Source organism: Miniopterus schreibersii (assembly GCF_964146895.1).
Source record: "Miniopterus schreibersii genome assembly, chromosome: 21".
NCBI classification, from domain to species: Eukaryota; Metazoa; Chordata; class Mammalia; order Chiroptera; family Miniopteridae; genus Miniopterus; species Miniopterus schreibersii.
The window spans coordinates 16,011,936-16,030,386 of record NC_138123.1 but is presented as its reverse complement, the minus strand read 5'-3'; the positions used below and the strand labels follow the sequence as shown (position 1 = coordinate 16,030,386).

At 44.4% G+C, this 18,451-nt stretch overlaps 1 protein-coding gene across 2 annotated transcripts in view; it reads right to left on the bottom strand.

The window, feature by feature from the left end:
- Positions 1–18,451, bottom strand: part of ACTN2 (actinin alpha 2) — a 69,841-nt gene that overhangs the window by 33,089 nt on the left and 18,301 nt on the right. For both annotated transcript variants that reach the window (XM_081123917.1, XM_081123916.1), the window contains exons 2-6: positions 10,833–10,947; positions 9,866–9,985; positions 8,589–8,675; positions 3,874–3,961; positions 1,061–1,139 (exon numbers count right to left, since the gene is read on the bottom strand). In XM_081123917.1, coding sequence (XP_080980043.1) covers positions 1,061–1,139; positions 3,874–3,961; positions 8,589–8,675; positions 9,866–9,985; positions 10,833–10,947 — 489 coding nt within the window. The remainder of the gene's footprint in view (positions 1–1,060; positions 1,140–3,873; positions 3,962–8,588; positions 8,676–9,865; positions 9,986–10,832; positions 10,948–18,451) is intronic.

Sequence of the window (18,451 nt, the reverse complement as noted above, 5' to 3'; positions counted from 1 at the left end):
CTATGCATCTAGTACAATCGCCTCATTTTGCAAATAGAATAGATTGATTGAAAAATTTATACATTGTATGTCTGAAACATTTCGAAAGCTTGGGGATAAAATATAAGCTTTGAAAAGCTGAGAAATTCTGGTGGCTCCATTCCTGTAGGTGACCTTCCATCCCAGTGCCGTGGTGCCAGTCTCGGGGAGATGGTGAGCAGGTGACAGCTAACACGCGGGGACAGCCAGGACACCGCCAACGACCATCCAGGCCACACAGGTGAGGGCCGCATGCAGAGGACAGGACCCGTCAAACACGAAACAGGGTGTGAAGGGCCAGCTAAGCACACCAGCAACCGAGCAGCGCCCTGCGGGCCACCAGAGGAGCGAGGCAGGCCGGTCTCGAACCTCCACGCAGCGCTCCCTCTAAGGCAGCGCCGGCCGCTCACCACGAGGGATGGGCCCGATTTCTCTACCCCAGCACAGGCTACATTCCTAAACTTCTTTGAAGGAAGAGTCCAAAGCCTCTCTGAGACTTAAGCACACTAAAGTTTAGGCTTAACAGGAGAATTAAAATTCCCTAAGCTGAGTTTTCTAAAGAGAGAAAAACAAAAAACAAAATCCTCAAACTTCTTTTCTGAGGCTACAACTAATATCTGCATCAGCAGTGCAACAATTATGAAATGTCCCTTGTGTGCGAGACAAGTTAGCAACTCTGAGTAGATAAGTCTGCAACTAGGTCCTCAGAAAGGCAAAGGGACTTGAGAAAGAAGGCTGGAGGGTTCACTTCTCCTATTTACAACCTAGGAACGTAAGATCTCCAACAACATACATAGAGCCTCATAGTAAGTCAAGCGCAATCGACAAATAGCTTAATTTGGGCTAAAAGGGTGGCTGGCTCTGGGTCTTGTCCCGCCCTCGTGGTGACGGGAGCGGTTCCTGCCGCCCCGCCTGTGCTCCCCGGGGCCAGGCCGCGGGGCTGTGTGCGTGGGGCCCAGTGCTGCGCAGGAGGGGCTCCGTGCTGATGTGCTCATCTCAGGACCACATGCTGGGGGGTGGGCTTGTCATGCGGGCCCAGGACCTTGTTCAGCTTTGAGTAGTCAATGAGGTCGGGCCGGTGCCGGTGGATGAGCGCACAGAGACCGAGGCCGTCCTTCCAGCTGCACCCCATTGAGAAGAACAGGACACGAGTTAATGCCAAGAAAGCAGCAGGATCTGCACAGCCCAGACAGTGGCCTGAAATTCAGGCCCCAGGGCCCCTAACTGCTTTCTGTCTAACTTAAGGCACAAAAGGCCCATCACCTCCTCCCTACCCACCCAGTGGCCTGTGCCCCTTTCTTGAACACCTGTCTTCTTCCCACGCTGATCAAGGATGGCCACCCCCTTGAGGTCCACTTCCATTTTCAGCTTCAGGCCCCCTCCTTCCCTGAGCCCCCTCCTAGTTGCCCCTTTTGCCTGGTTCTGTGCTGGGAGCACCAGCAGTGACCAGAGGGAAGACGCCCCGTGACAGTGTCCTCCTCTGTCACTGTCCCTCCAGTCCCGACTGCTTCCTCCTCCTTCCCCAGGTCTCCGTTATTCCAGATCTAGAGTCGGCCAACTCGCCACGCACAAGGATGCCAACCCTGAAATGTCCAGCACCTGCCTGCCTCTGAGAGTCCTCACACACCTGAATGGCCACCCTTAGCTCCCAGGTAGCCTCTGTCTTTCCTCATAAGGCATCTTTTTTTAAAAGGCAAAGACATGTAGGGTCCTAAGAGACTCAGCAGGGGGGAAGTGAGTTTCAGTCTGCTTCCCCAGAGACACCAGCACTAACTGTTCCCAGCTTCCGGCCCGCCAGTGGTGACCAGTGGGTCACCTAAAGGCTGAAGTGGGAGTTTGTTCCTCAAAGGGCCAGGGGGAGAAGGGAGCCCAGGGGCCACACTGCTGCAGTGCTTGGGCCACTCTCAGCCAGAGGAAGAAAAGCAGGCCCCGGCCGGGTAGCTCAGTTTGTTAGAGCGTCATCTCCATCCACCAAGGTTGGGCTTCAATCTCCAGTCAGGGCACATACAAGCAACCAATGAACGTATGAATACGGGAGCAGCAAATCCAACTCCCTCCCTCCCTCTCTTCCTCTCTCCGTCTCTCTAAAATCAACACAGTAAAACTTTGATTTTGTGGACCTTAACGATTTCGGATTTAACAGACAAAATGTCCAGTCCATATGTCATATGTGAAAATTAACACCCTGTTAATTTTAAAATGCTTTTAACCAAGATTTGCTTATAATCAAAATAACAGGTTGTTTTTGTGTTACTAATTCACTGTTATTTTTAACAAACTTTAGTGAATAGGCCATATGTTGGAAAAAACACTGTAGTAATTTCGCTGACATAAATATTGCATATCTACAACTACAGTCTACATATTTAAATCCAAGCCCGGCTGGATGTGGCTCAGCGGTTGAGAGTTGACCTAGGATCCCAGCAATCAGGGTTCGGTTCCCGTTCAGGGCACATGCCCAGGTTGTGGGCTCGATCAGTGACTCTCTCATCACTGATGTTTCTATCTCTCTCTCTCCCTCTCCTTTCCTCTCTCTGAAATCAATAAAGATATATTTTTTTAAAATAATAATAAATAAATAAATCCGAGAGTCACCACTCATAAGCAATGTTTGGTGAATAATTAGCATGTGATCACAGCGCATTGCATGAGGTAATTGGTTCTGTTGTCTCATGGCGTGACCTTCTGCAGCAGTTTTTTTTCTGCAGCAGTTCTAACGCATGCTGATGTTTCCACGCGTGCGAAGCCACGCTGCAGCCATGTGCATCTGTTTACTTGCAGTGACTGGGGAATGCACGCATTTACTAGACCTATTCAGTATAAACCTAAAATTACAGTAATACATATAGAAAACTTTCCTGTGAAATTAAACTTTTCATATATACTTAATTACACAAACGTGTCTACATAAGTAAAAACAGGTAAACTAATTTGTCAATTTTTAAATATATGCATTCGGAAAACCTACTTTATTATATAACAGATTTAGGCTTTAACAGACACCCCCTTGCCCGAATTAGTCCCTTGTATCAAGATTTTACTGTAAAATAAAAAGGAAAGAACAGCAAGGAAAGTGGGAAGCACTTCTGGGACCTCTAACATTTACACTGGCCCCTCTCACCCTGTGGAGAGCATATCCAGGGACAGGGACAGCCTTTCTCACCTCCACACACTCAAGACCTGGCCCAGTGCCTGGCACCTGGTAGACACTCCAATAGCATTTGTCCGCCCAGAGGAACCTCCCCACGTTTTCGCTGTGTCTCATCCCGGTTCTTCATGTCTCTGATTCTCCATGGTGGTGGGACCCACTTATATTCAGGGTGACCCACGTACAGAGGGTGAGAAGCTAAATCACTCTTCCACTCACACAGGACGACCACAGATCGGCCTGAGAGAAGCCCGAAGCGGCGCTCTCAGAGTGTATCTGGATTTCCTTAGTCCAGTTGTCTGTAATTTTCAAACTTCTCTTGAATTCAGCACAGGGAGCTGATTCCGGAGCAGAGGGACCAGGGTGTAGTTGGGCCATTGGGTCTGACTCTGCTGTGGTCTCATCTTCCCACAGAGGAGCGATTCCACCGCCTCCTCCCAGGCGGGGTGAAGGCCCAGGAAGGTGGCTTCTCACGCCCCCGTGTTCTGAGGACCCTTGTAAGTGCCACACAACACTCGCTTGTACATGCACAACTGTTTTACCAGCACCTAACCTCAGTCACGTGTTCCCTGAGAAACCCTAAGCATCGGAATTTGGTGGCCATGGTCCTGCTGCAAACACGAATGCCTCTCAGGCAGGGGAGGACCCGTGTGACAGTGCTCCCTGCCCCGGGCGCCAGCGAGCGGGTGGGCCGGCGCCTTGCTCACCTGGTGTGGAAATTCTGAATGTTGACGTTTCTATACGGCGCTGTTTTCCGCTGACACCACAGCAGCAGGCCTTCTTTGGCAGAGGTTTCTGGAATGACAGCCAAGAAAAGTGTCCACAGGGACATGCTCAACACTTCATTCGCCCAGCTTTAGTCTCCCTCCCCAAGGACCAGCCCCTCTCGCAGCATCTCTTCTCCCAGGCTCTGCGAGAGGACAGGAGCTGGAACCCTGCGCCTAGTGACAGACTTCTGATGACACTTATGGACTCAAAATGGACATGGCGCGTGCAACTGCAAGTTATAACATAAAACCAGCCTTCAGGGCACTAGTAACTTACTGTTATATGAAAAATTTTAAAGAGTATATAGTTTATGACTTAAGTCACCTGTCATTCGCCTCATTTATAACTTACATTCTTAGGTAAATGGAATTCACAGAGGCTACCTGTCTCAAATGTCTACCCTTACCCAGAGATTTTATAATATTTAAAGATTTTTACTAGTAAATTTCAAGTTCAGCCACCTGAGTTTTGACCAAGTTAACTCCCCCACTCCCATGCCCATGGCACCATAAAGCTATGCTGCTTAGCTTCCTGCTGCCGGGAGCACAGAGGCACTGACGGTCCAGCTGCCACACCCAGCACTCCCCAGAGGCCACACACCAGCAAGAGAGGTCACACTCCTGCCACATGTGGGACCCTCTGAGAGCAGTTTAGGCTTAAGGACTCCCCACTGGCCAGGCTGAGCCACCTGAGGATGGCCCTGCAGAGTGAGTTCTTCCTCCCCCAGCCATCCCCCCCAGCACGGTGTCAGCCAAGTACTCTGGCCTGAGGGCTCCCTCTGCCATCCTCTGCTCTCCCACTTTACCCACCACAGGCACTTCCCCCAACAAATCTAATGCGCGTCTGTATGGACTGAATGCTTGGGTCCCCAAATCCATTTGTGAGCCTAACTTCCAGGATGATGGCATTTAGAGAAGTAGCCTTTGGGAGGCAATAGGGTGAGATGAGGTCATGAGAATGGGGCCCTCAGGATGGGATTAGTGCCCATCTAAGAAGAGAAATCAGCATTTGCATGTGCATGCACACATTCTGTTTGTCTGTCTCTCTCTCTCTGCTTTGTGAGGACTCAGCAAGAAGGCAGCCATCTACAAGCAGGGAGAGGGCCTTCAGCAGAAACTGACTATGCTGGCACCTGATGCTGGACTTCAGCCTCCAGAACTGTGAGAAAATAAATTTCTCTTGTGTAAGCTACTCAGTCTGGAATTAGACAGCTTCTGAAACCACCCTGGCACTTGCTTCTGGTGACCCCAAAGTTGCATACACCAAACAGCTCTTCAAAGCCACTTACATAACCTAGGATTCTGCCTGTGCTTAAGTTTTAACAATTTAGAAAGTCCCTGTGGACTCTTAACTAACATGTGGACTCTTAACTAACACTGGCCTTCCATTTTAGCAAGGATTTGAAGTTGACTTTTTCCAAATCAAAGTAAGTATTCTGTAATTATTTATCTAAATTGTCCTAGTTCAGACTTTTCTTTGACCTATACCGAAGTTGACATAAGCACACTCCCGAAGTTTCACGTGTTATGAGAATAATTTGAACGATTCCTGCTCATGTCTCTTGTCTAGCAAATTCTTGTTAAGGAGCAAGATGAAGTTCTGAGACTTTAGTAATAAATTAACTGGTACCTGGTACAGATGTTGAAATATAAAACTCCATACCCAACTGTGCTGCTATATATGACTACTTGCCTTTAGGTCCTGGCCAATGTGATTAATAAGAAAAAGCACATCAGGAGGAAGTAAAACTATATTTTTATAGTTTAAGTGAAAATTAGGTTAGAAAAGTAAACATGTAAAGCAGATCAATAGAATCTTGTAACTGCTACTGAAGTTTGGATTTACACGTCGGTGAGTTTCACCTGATTTCTTTCTGTTTGTGAACACTCCTGGCTCTGAATGTGGAACAAAGTTCTCTCCTTGTTTAACTGGTGGCTCTAACCAAAGCTGACTCTCTCCCACGTCCATTTCCATGCTTTCAGCAAAGGGCAACAGCCTGTGCCAAGTGTGTCCGTGACTGTGGGTCACTCCACTCCCCGAAGGTGCAGGTGAAATCTGAAACATGGCCATTTGGCACACACATCACACACAAACGCTGATTGTGGATGTAAAAACCATGTTATAAATAGGTAGTGTCATCTGTCATTCTGTCATAAAAAACCATTCAACACACCCAGGAACCCCATGTACTTTCATCTGGACTGTCCTCACCAACAGACATATTAATCTTGCATTTATTTCTTGGAAGAGGCCCACCATTGTTTTAGGAAACTAGCCCCTCAAAGAATTCGGTTGTAGCCCTGGCTGATGTGGCTCAGTTGGTTGGAGTGTCTTCCCATGTACCAAAGGGTCCTGGGTTCAATTCCCAGTCAGGGCATATACCCACACAGGTTGTGAGTTCAATCCCTGGTCAGGGTGCATACGGGAGGTAATCGATTGATGTTTCTCTCTCACATCAATGTTTCTCTCTCCCTTCCTCTCTCTCTAAAATCAACAGAAACATATCCTCAGGTGAGGATTTTTAAAAAATAGTTATAATAACATCTTTTTCTACATAATATACATCATTAAAACAAGTTAAGATGATTTTATTGTAACTTATATAAATTAAGTGAGGTTAGGAATGACTCCATAGCCCTGGCTGGTGTGGCTCAGTGGTCTCGGGTTTGATTCCCAATCAAGGGCATGTACCTGGGTTGCAGGTTCTGTGTTTGTCTTTCCCTCCCCCCCATCCCTCTCTCTCTCTCTCTCCCCCCCTTTCCTCCTCCCTCCCTCCCTCCCTTCCACTCTCTAAAAAAATCAATGGAGAATAAACCCTCGGGTGAGGATTAACAGCAACAAAAAGAATGACCCCATGAAGTAAAAAAATAAAAACGTAAGTTAGCAAACAACATCCTACACTGTGTTGGACACAGAAAGGCGTCTGATTGAAGAGATGTGGGAACTTTGCTAATGAAATTACTGCTTTTGAATGTTTCATTTCAGGACCTTCTGAAAAGCAGGTTAATACATCTGTTTATGGTGATCGTCTACAAAATACTGCGGTTTGATCATCTATTTATTAGTGACGACTTGGGGAAACTCTCTAATGCATAATACCGTTCATACCTACGCTTGTTAAAATAGCATAACCACAATCTGAAACCTGTAAACGACCAGAAAACACCTGAGGTCAGAGTCACCTCTAAAAAAAACGATTTGCTGCTCTAGCAAATGCAATGGTGTGAACAAGATTTTTTAAATCATATTTGTTCTTTAAAGTGGGCTTAACTGTTCAAATATTTAAATTTAGAAGTATATAAAATTTATAAAATTATTACAGTATTTTTTTTTTAATCCTCACCCGAGGATATTTTTTCCTTTGCTTTTCAGAGAGAGTGGAAGGGGGAGAGAGAGAAAAACAACATTAATGTGAAAAAGACACACTGACTGGTTGCCTCCCACATGTACCCCGACCAAGGCCGGGGATCGAGCCTGCAACCGAGGTACGTGCCCTTGGCTGGAATTGAACCCAAGACCCTTCAGTCCATGGTCCTATGCTCTAACCACTGAGCAGTTACTCTTTTTTAATAAAGCAGAAACTTTTAAGAAGCATCGTTATTTTCATTAACACAAAAGGAATGCACTCTAAAGAAAGTACACTGTACGAAGTCTTCAAACTCAAACTATTTACTAATTCAAGCTGGCTATCATTCCTGAGCCTGAATTATTGAGGTCTCAACATTGTCCCATCTTTGATTTTCAGGTGACATAAACGGTGCTAGAAGGAACAATCTCAATGGATCAGAAGCCCCTCAGGGGCAAGTGCTGTGGGCTTCATGTCATTGGCTACAACAGCAGGCAAACTGATGATTTTTAATGTTTGTTGGTTGGTTAGTAACTAAAATCACTTTAAAAGACCAGCATCAGGGGGTATTCAGTCCTGGGCAGAATTATAAACAATGGCCCCACGCCTCACCATGCAGGTACCTGGTTACCTGTTAGGTGACAAAATTAGGGAGGCTGACTGGACAATTCAAACCATCCTTAAATATGTTCAACTATATATTTTGTGATTTGAGAGCTAAACAGGCAATTTTCTAATTTTAAAAATGTTCATTTGACAGTTTTCCAACAGTGCTGAATTCATTAAAATATTTAGGAGTACAGTGGATGTAGGACTAAAGATTTTCATCTTCAATAGCAGCACCAAGAATTGGGACTCAGAGGGAAGGGAGGGAGCGAGGGAAGGAAGAAAGGATGGAAGGAGTGAGGGAGGAAGGGTGGGCAAACAAACAAACTTGGATTTCAATTAATTATATTTTGTGCCTAAAAAAAATAGTGTTTCAGCTGTAAGTCTAAAGAATTCTGTTATACTTGAGAACGTACTAGTATAATAAGCAATAAGAAGCTCAAAAAATGTTCATTTTAAAAAGCGACTTCTGTTCTGAGCATTTGCTCATGTTTTCCAAAACGATTCTACACCCATGAATGAAGAGGCATTGTGGGGTCTTCCCCATACACACAAAACTTGTAAAAACCACTTACAGATCTTTCATTCAATCATGTATGTGGCTGTTCAGTTTTATAAAACCACATTCAGATTTTAATTTGTAAGGTCGGCTTGCGAGTTACTCTGACTCTTAACACACTCAGATTTTAAGCACATCTTTACCTTCAACTGAAATGTCCTGAATAGCAAAGCGGAGGATGATGGTCCAGATCATGCCCAGCGTCATCTTCACGTTGCCATCAACAATTTCTTTAGGAAAGAAAAACCAACAACAGACTAGTGTAAAGATAACATAATCAGTACGTAAAGTATTCCTATAAGTTATGTCTCTTATAAGTTTTGACTCCACAGCTATTGGAAAAAATATATACATGGAAAGACCAGTTTATGTTTGACTAGTGTGTCTAGTAAAAAATACGATATTCATAACCAAATTTCTCCTGTTTAAATGAATTCTGCGTTAGTAACAAGCACAAATCTTACTTATGCGTAATCACTGAAAACAACCCATGAGTCTGCAAAGTTTAAAGACTAGATGAGTAAGGTTCTAAATACAGTTGCGGCCCTTTGTCCTCGGGGGAACATCCCAACACCCCACTGGATGCCGGAAACCGAGGACAGTACCGAACCCCATGCTCAACACCCTTTTCACTTAGAGGGTGCACTTATGGCTTCCCTTTGGAGTGTCTGAGTCGCCAGCACCGCTACTCTCACGCTTTAGGCCATGACTAAGTAAATAAGGGTGACTTGAACACAAGCACTGCCGTATCATCATCACAGTGGATCTGATGACCACAGGGCTACTAAGTGACTAACGGGCGAGGAGCACACACAGGGTGGAGATGAGGGACAAAGGGATGATTCATATGCCAGGATGGAGTGCGACAGAGCGAGACTTCAGCATGCTACTCAGACAGTGTATACTTTAAAACTTAGATATTGTTTCTTTCTGGGACCTTCCACTTCATATTTTTAGACCATGGTTGGCAATGGGTAATGACACCATAGAAAGTGAAACAGCAGATATGGGGGGACCCCTGTAATGAAATACAGAGGACACAGGCTCATCTTCACCTGGTCCTTCCAGGCTCCAGGTGGCAGGTTCATGAGAGGCAGGGCGACCCCAGCTCCTGCCAAACTCACAGGGACTCCTGACCTCCCACGGAGAACAAAGAGGCATTTCCTTCTTATAATTGGTTCTCACTGAGAGTCCTTGAGATGTGTAAGCTCTTTCTCACTCCTACAATAGGTTCGGAGAGGATGGCGTTATATTTGACTCTATTCTTTACAGAGAACCCGAGGGCCCTGGTCTGCCATTCATGCACCATCTCTTCTCATCTCTGTGCTCAGGGCCTTGGGAGAGCCTGGCCCACGCGGCATCCAGTGCAGTCCCACCGTGAGGTCAGGGTGGCAGCAGGGTTGTTCCAACGACAGCTCACCTTCAGCCCCGATGGACACTAGCTTCACGCCTTTGCTCGCGATGTAATCCAAGGCTTTGTTGACATTGGCAATTTTGTGGAATCGCATTTTTCCTCGGTCAGGTTTGGGCAGCCTTTCCCCTGTCGAATGAAAATAGATCAGTGTAGACAGACAAACCAGCCCCCTGATGCAGAATCAAATGCGAAAATTCTAAGTCCATGCCTTCCTCAGATGGAGACGGTCATCTGTTTCTGATGTGCCCCGGTTTCCAAATCACATGAAGAAGGAACATTAGCCAAAAAACCTTCACGATCAAATGGACCAGTGGGGAGCCATGCTACCAAGGCCATGGGCTTTTCAGATCTGCTGAGAGTGTCCAGTTGGGGCTATGAGCTAAATTACAAATGAGTAAAGAGGGACGCTGCCTGATGTCCTAGAGCATTTGGGGTTGCTGACTAGCTGTCAATCAGGGCAGCTAGTTCAAACCATAGAGGTGGCTGCCAGGGCTCCTCTCAGACACCTGATGATGAAGATACATGGATCAGGGCAGATTTGTTATCGCTCTTCCCAGTCACACCCCTTCAAGGGTGACCCATTCTCTAGCCCAAAGGCTAAACCAGCCAACTGACATTCAGGGCACAATATGACCCCCTGGTTATGCCAACATGTAAGCTGGACTAAGAGTAGAGAGGGCAGCATGGTGGGTTATTAAATAAATGTCACTTTTTCTTCTATTTTGTTACAAGGTGGGTGATATAAACACTACTTTAATATGTCAATTTTAAACAGAATACACTCCCTTTTTTGAATAGAAAAATAACTCCCAGAGACTGCTCTTCGAGAGGCTTTCTTTGCTGATAGCACCATGTTCATGCCCAGTGGGTTCAGGGGAACTTGAGGTGCAGTGTCTATACCTGGAGGCCACCAGCTGCTCATGTGCATGAGTGCAGGGCTGGGTGCGATACCGAAGACACCCTTCGTACCCACCTGAGATGACTTCCAACAGCAGCATGAGCTTCAGGCCGTTCCTGAAGTCCTCCTCGATGTTCTCAATCTGGGTGCCAGCTTTCCTGAGGTGGGAGTTACACCAGGCAGTGAAGGTCTGCAAGGGAACGCACTCAGCTCAGCACAGCCTGCAGGGCACCCCCTCCACGGGGTCACCTGCGTTGGCTCCGCCTTCTGGGGAGCTCAGAGGCTGGGGCTGTCAAGCAGGCTGTGGTGCAAAGAATGATCTGAGGCCCAAGGGTAAGGTTTTAGTAAAATTTCCTCTTTAGAGACAAAACCTTTTAGTTGGTATACCAACCTGAGGACTTCTTGCCTTTCGTTTGACAAGGCACCGCATTTACACCTATGCCTTCACCTCCTGAAAACCTTATACTGCGGGAAAGATGGGCTAAATCAGGATGTGCTCACTCTGTATAAGCTTGCCTGCAAAACGGATGAATAAATAATGTGTGCACACTGTTGAAATGTCTCACGTAGGAGCAAAGGGTGGGTGGTATTGTGTAGCAGAAAGGGAGAGAAAGGAGGGACCCATCACCATTAATTATCTCCGCATTAGCCGGATGAACAGCAGTTTTAAGTTAGTCACTAGTCAATTAAACAAATTTGCAGCATCGTCAATCATTAAAAAATTAATAGCAGTGGTAATACCCTCCTCCTGGCGTAGGCCTGGATTTTAAAGACAATTAGACATGGCCCTGCCCCGAAGGGCTCCGGGTGCAGCTATGTTAAAAAGTTTCCAGGCGATCCCCAGAGGAGAGACAACTGCATGTGAGGTGGCTTCCAAAGTCGTTCTGCTTATTTTTCAAGCTTCTTTTGACTTGGCTTCCACTTGTGCACTATTTCCTGCCAACACCAGATTAGAAACGCTCCTGGCAGCTGCTGGCTAAGAATGCAAACTGTCCCCTAGCCTCACAACAGCTGCTGGGCTCAAGAACAAAGTGCCCGCGGGTGACACTGGGCAGAGACACACAAATAGGCTGTTAGACACGAGAAAATGAACCTCTCAAAAACAGACTGTTCCAAGGAAGGCCACAAGCAGACAGTTTCCATTAAAATGATTTTTCTGGGTAATAAAGAGGATTTTCTAATCTTACTAATAGGCACTTATTGCAAGAAATATGTGATGGCATTAAATTCTAGGGCAAAAAGAAAATAGAGGCATTTTCTTGGATTTGCAACAATAAAATGTCCCCCGACAGTCTAAACTGATAATTACTTTTCCCAAAACACACGTAAATTTTAGTCAAGTCTAAACAGAAGAGATAATCTAAGCCATCTATTCTAGATCTGTACCCAACCCATGTGGTAGGCACTAGTCACATATGGCCATTTCAATGTAAATTAAAACTAGAGAAAATTAGACATTTAGTTCCTCGGCTGCACAAGCCACCTTCTGAGTGCTCAAAAGCCACACATAGCCTGGCCAGCGTGGCTCAGTGGTTGAGCATCGACCTATGGTCCAGGAAATCACGGTTCAATTCCCAGTCAGGGCACATGCTCAGGCTGCATACTTGATCCCCAGCAGGGGGCGTGCAGGAGGCAGCCGATCAATGACTCTCTCATTGGTGTTTCTCTCTCTCTCCCTCTCCCTTCCTCTCTCTGAAATCAAAAAAGATATATATATTTTAAAAGTATTCCATTTTTTAAAAAGCCACACGTGGCCTGTGCAGACACAGACCACTCCTAGCATCACTGGAAGCTCGATTTGACAGTGCTACTCTAGGTAATGAAATTCTGGTTTTTGAAGGTAAGATTATTACAGGAGTCTATGATTTATTTACTTAAATATTAAATATTAATATTAATTTTATGTACCTGCTTTTTGAATAGGATATACATTTCCTTGGTTCAAAATTCAAGTGTACAAAGGCTTGAAGTGGAAAGCCTCCCTGTCACCTTGTTCCCAGCCATCCAGTGTCCTTGCCCAGAGGGAACCAACATCTCTCCAGGGATGCTCTACACAGGTGTAAATACACAGATGCACACATCTTTTTCTACCCCTTCAACACAAATGATAGTGTACACATTGCTCTGTACCTGGCTGCTTTTTTTTCATCCACTGAAAAAACGTAATCTATAGATCATCCCAAATCAGTAGAATCATTTCTTTTTATGGCTGCATAATATTCCACTGTGGTATATAACCATACTTTATGTAACTTCATGTAACTAGTTCCCTAAGGATGCATATTTAGGTTGTTTCCAGACAACTAAGTTCTTATAGTAAAAATATCACAGGCTCCATATTCAGCAAGCAAAACTACTTTGAAGGTGTTGGTTTTTTAACTAACAATGCTAAGACTAATCATATACCTAACTTTTGGGAAAGGCACAAGAGAATAGCAGGTTGTGATTTTTTTAAATGGAATTGATAGAAAATATAATGAAATAAAATACTTATACAGTTGTTTTTATTTAGCTTCTACTTAAAATGGGCAAATATTGCTGGTGCAAATTACCTTACCATGTTACCATGTTAAGTCCCTTCACAATGAAATTACTAGAGCCCTTCTGGACATAACCCCAAGCTGCTCCTGAAATCAATGCAAGCTTCCTGACCCCATTCTGGAATCCTGTGAAGTCTATGTGATGCCACTTTTCTATAGGTATACATACCATAAAGGTAAGTTACCATAAGGAATTTTCAGTTGTACAAATCAGAGAATGAATTTAATCATAAAGTCAATATTTTTAGTTAAGTCTAATAAAGTGTCTATCTTTTTAAAAAATAATTTTTATCTTTCAATTATATTTGACATACAAAAATTATATTAGTTTCAGGTATACAATATAGTGATTAGGCATTTTATTATAACTTACAAAGTGATCGCCCAAATAAATCTAGTACCCACCTGACACAATACAGTTATTACAGTATTATTGACTATATTCCCTATGCATCCCCATGACTATTTTTTAATTATCAAATTTTATTTCTTAATCACTTTACCTTTTTCACCCATTCCCTCTAAAACCCCCCACCAACACCAATCTGGCAGCCATCAGTTGGTTCTCTGTATCTATGAGTCTGTTTCTGTTGTTTATTTTGTTTTTTAGTGTTTTTTTATTAGTCTTAGCATTGTTAGTTAAAAAACCAACACCTTCAAAGTAGTTTTGCTTGCTGAATATGGAGCCTGTGATGTTTTTACTGTATAAGTGAAATCATATAGCATTTGTCTTTCTCTCTGATTTCACTCAGCCCAACAGCCTGTAGGTCCATCCATGTTGTCACAAATGGCAAGATTTTGTTCTTTTTTTGTGGCTGAATAATACTCCATTGTATATATGCATCACTTTTCCTTTATCATTCACCTATTGATGGGCACTTAGGTTGCTTCCATATCTTGGCTATTGTAAATAACTCTGCGATGAACAGGGGTGCATATATTCTTTCAAATTACTGTTTTGGGATCCTTCAGATAAATACCCAGAAGTGGAACTGCTGGGTCTTTCTTTGTCTCTTGTTATAGCCTTTGTTTTAAAGTCTATTTTGGCTGGTATAAGTATTGCTACTCCAGCTTTTTTCTTGTTTTAATTTTAATGAAATATCTTTTTCCATCCCTTTACTTTCAGTCTGTGTATCTTCTATCTGAAGTGAGTCTCCTGTAGGCAGCATATATTTGGGTCTTCTTTTCTTATTCATTCAGCCACCCTATGTCTTTTGACTGGAGCATTTAATCCATTTACATTTAAAGTAATTGCTGATAGATAAGTAGTTATTGACATTTTATTATTCACATTGTTTATCTTTGTTCCCTTCTTCTTCTTAAAGAAATCTCTTTAACTTTCTTATACTACTACTTTGGTGGTGATGAACTCCAGTAGCTTTTTCTTGTCTTGGAAGCTCTTTATCTGTCCTTCGATTTTAAATAACAGTTTTGCTGGGTAATCTTGGTTGTAGGTCCTTGATTTTCATCACTTTGAATATTTCATGCTAATCCCTCTAGCATGAAAAGCTTCTGTTGAGAAATCAGCTGACAGTCTTATGGGAGCTGCCTTGTAGGTAACTAACTGCTTTTCTCTTGCTGCTTTTAAGATTCTTTGTCTTTAAACTTTGGCATTTAATTATGATGTATCTTGGTGTGGGCCTCTTTGGAGTCATCTTGTTTGGAATTCTCTGTGCTTCCTGGGCTGTATGTCTGCTTCCTTCACCAGGAAGTTTTCTGTCATTTCTTCAAAGAGGTTCTCAATCCCTTGCTCTCTCTCTTCTCCTTCTGGTACCCCTATAATGCTCATGTTGGTACACTTGATGTTGTCCCAGAGGCACCTTAAACTATTCTTGTTTTTTTTTTGTTTTGTTCTGGTTTTTTTGTTTGTTTGTTTTTTTCTGTTCTGACTGGGTGTTTTCCGCTACCTTATATCCCAAATCGCTGATTCAATCATCTCTTTCATCTAATTTACTGTTGATTCCTTCTAGTGTATTCTTCATCTCATTTACTGTATTCTTCATTTCTGACTGGTTCTTTTTCATGTTTTCTATCTCCATTTTTATGTTTCCTATCTTTTTGTTGAACTTCTCACTAAGTTCAATGAGCATCCTCAGAACCAGTGTTTAGAACTCTGCATCTGTCAGATTGCTTGTCTCCATTTTGTTTAGTTCTTTCTCTGGAGTTTTGTTACGTTCTCTCATTTGGGACATGTTTCTTTGTCTCCTCATTTTGTCTGTCTTGCTATGTTTGTTTCTATGTATTAGGTAGAACTGCTACATCTCCCAGTCTTGGTAGAGTGGCCTTGTGTAGTAGGTGTCCTACGGGGCCCAGTGGTGCAGTCTCCCTGGTCACTTGAGCCTGTTGCTCTAGGTGTGCCCCCTGTGTGGGTTGTGTGTACCCTTCTGTTGTAGTTGGACCTTCATTGCTGCTACTTGTTCTTGGCTTAGAGGTGCCTGGGAGAGTCTAAGCCTTGAACTAAGACTGGCTGCCACTAATGACTGCTTGGGCTTCTTAGCAAGAGATATGGGCATGCCAATGCCAGATGCCGCTTCTTTGGGTTTGTGAACCTTTGAGAGGTTTTAGGAAAGTCTGCAGTATGAGCCAAGAAAGGCCATTTGTATGAAAAAGTCATTGGAAGCAGCTTCAGTGGGCCTGCAAGTTAGGTGGGGTAGGGTCTCAAAGAATTACCAGGGCGGGGTGATTGGTGTTAACCAGGTTGATGGAGACTCAGATAGGGTGCCCATCTCGGGGTTTGGTGCGGGGAGGGCTCAACAAAGGAACAATGGCCTCTGCTGGCACCTATGTCTGGGAGAAAGCTGCCTCTCCAGCCTTTGCCCAGAAGCCCAACAATTCAGTTCTTCCCTGTATGTCACTGGTGCCTTTTGAGCTGCTGTCCCAGGGCTGGAGCTCAGAGGCAATGAGTACGAGTAAGCCTCTGCACAGGACACCTGGGACTCCAACAGCCTCTGTATCACTCAGCCACAATCTCCACTGGTTTTCACATCCAGAAGTTATGAGGGCTTCTCTTCTTGGCACTGGAACCCTGGACTGGGGGGCTGGAGCCCTTCACTCCTCAGGAAGAACCTCCACAGCCAAGATATCCCTCCCAATTTTTATCTACCACATGTGGGTGTGAGACCAGCCCATTCAGCATCTCAGCCCCTCCTACCAGTCTGGATATGGATTCTTCTGTAAATCCTTAGTTATAGGACTTCTGTTCAGCCAAACTTGTTGGTTCTGAATGAGGCTGTTCTGTAGTTCAGCTGCAATTCTGATGTGGTTGTGGGACGAGGCGAGCACAGTGCTTACCCATGCCGCCACCTTGACCGGAAGCAAAGCATCACTATCTTTAAAGAGTATCCCTCAGAGCCAATAAGGTGGTACCCAACCAGTTCAAATGTGAAAAAAGACCCCAATAGCTCTGTGATAACAGTTTGCAAAGAGGCCTGCACTCTGAAAAGAAACTTTAAGCTCTATCAGAATGTTTAATTTTATTCTATTTACAGTTTTAATTCCTACGGCCGACGGAGACTGTTCCTACACATTTCCCAATGTCCTTGGTTTCTATGAAAAGCCTCAAAAGTACGGAGGATTTAAAAACAAAGCAACAGCGGCAGAGACAAAACCCCACCCATTTCACTTGAAGGTTTCTTTGTGGATTTTCTTGCTGTTTGATAACAACAGGCATCTCTAAGGTCCATGGGAACTAAATCATGGAGAACTAAGATGGACTAAAGGTAGGTCCAGGCTCCGTGGTTCAAACCACATTACCAAGGGCTGTCCTTTCCTAAGGGAAATGGTGTCTATGAACCAGACATAGACCATTAAGGCAAGAAGCCAACATCTCCCAGCTCACAGCTGGCGTGGAAGTTGCCCTGTCACGTCTGGCTAGCCTTCCATCTTGCTTGCAGCTCAGACCTTGCTGCCCCTCTCTCCTGCACAGCAGCTCACCCCTGTTCCTCCACACCTTGAAGTAAAGAGAACCAAGAGGGAAACACAGAAGCATTTGTCTGTGGAAAGGAAAAGGCAGGTGTTTCCAGTCCTTGTTACCCTACAGAGCAGCTCATGACAAGCTAAGGGACAGTGTTGAGTCACCCAGAGAAATGGGCAGCAGTGGGAGTCACTGTCTCACTGTGTATACCCCTAAGACTTGGGAGCAGACCTCAGCATCTCTTCTTGAAACATAAGGAATGACTACCCTTGAGTCACAGGCCAGGGTGGGCAGTCCTGTAGGCGCAGCCTGGTCCCCCTGCCCCATATGGCCCTCCCTGGCCACAGTACAGAAACTCTCCAGGCACAGGAAGCAGAGGAGAGGGCATGGGGGTCATAAAAGGCTGTGCTCCCATGACTTGCAATACTGTGTGTTCATGCCATAGGTCTGAAGGATATTCAAACCATCAACAGCGTCTCCTCAGTTATATTCCTGGGCGTAAGCTAGAGCCCAGAAAACTCTCCTCAACCCCGAGACATGGTGGTTGAGAAAGATATTCGCTGAAGGAGTTTCTCAGGAATATGTGAGCAGAAATTGTGAGCCCACAGATGGTGTGCAAGGCCATTTCTTCTTTCGTGAAGAGCCTACCAGCAAAGTCTCAAACCCTAAGAACTGTAACACCACTATCTCCTTCAAAGTTAAAGGTATAATATGTGCTGAGTGGAAAAAAGCACATGGGTCCTGTGGAAATGTTGAGATAGGCTGTGCTACTGAATGCTGTGCATGTGAATTTGGTTTCAAGTTAATTAAATCTATAGACATAACCACCTATGTTGTAGACCGTCCCATTGAAAGACAGGAAAAGGTCTATTAATCAAAATGAGTAATAACTGTCATTATTCAGGTTATTTATATAACACAAGTTCACATCTTCACCTGAATGAGTTTATCATCTGGACACACAAATGAGGACCAAAAAATCAGTCCTGAGTCTGGCACAGTTCTGGCCATGAGTGTGTTTCATGGGGTTAATTATCACTTCTTTTTGATAAGTCCTCCAGAGCTGGCTTCCCGAAGACTGTCCAATTTATTTTTGCATTTTCTCCAAATAAAAAGTCTCCTTTACACTTTTTAGACCAGCTTTTACTTTTTTTAAAAAATGTGTCTTTGTTGATTTCAGAGAGAGAGAGAGATAGAAACATCAATGATGAAAAAGTCATTGATCAGCTGCCTCCTGCACA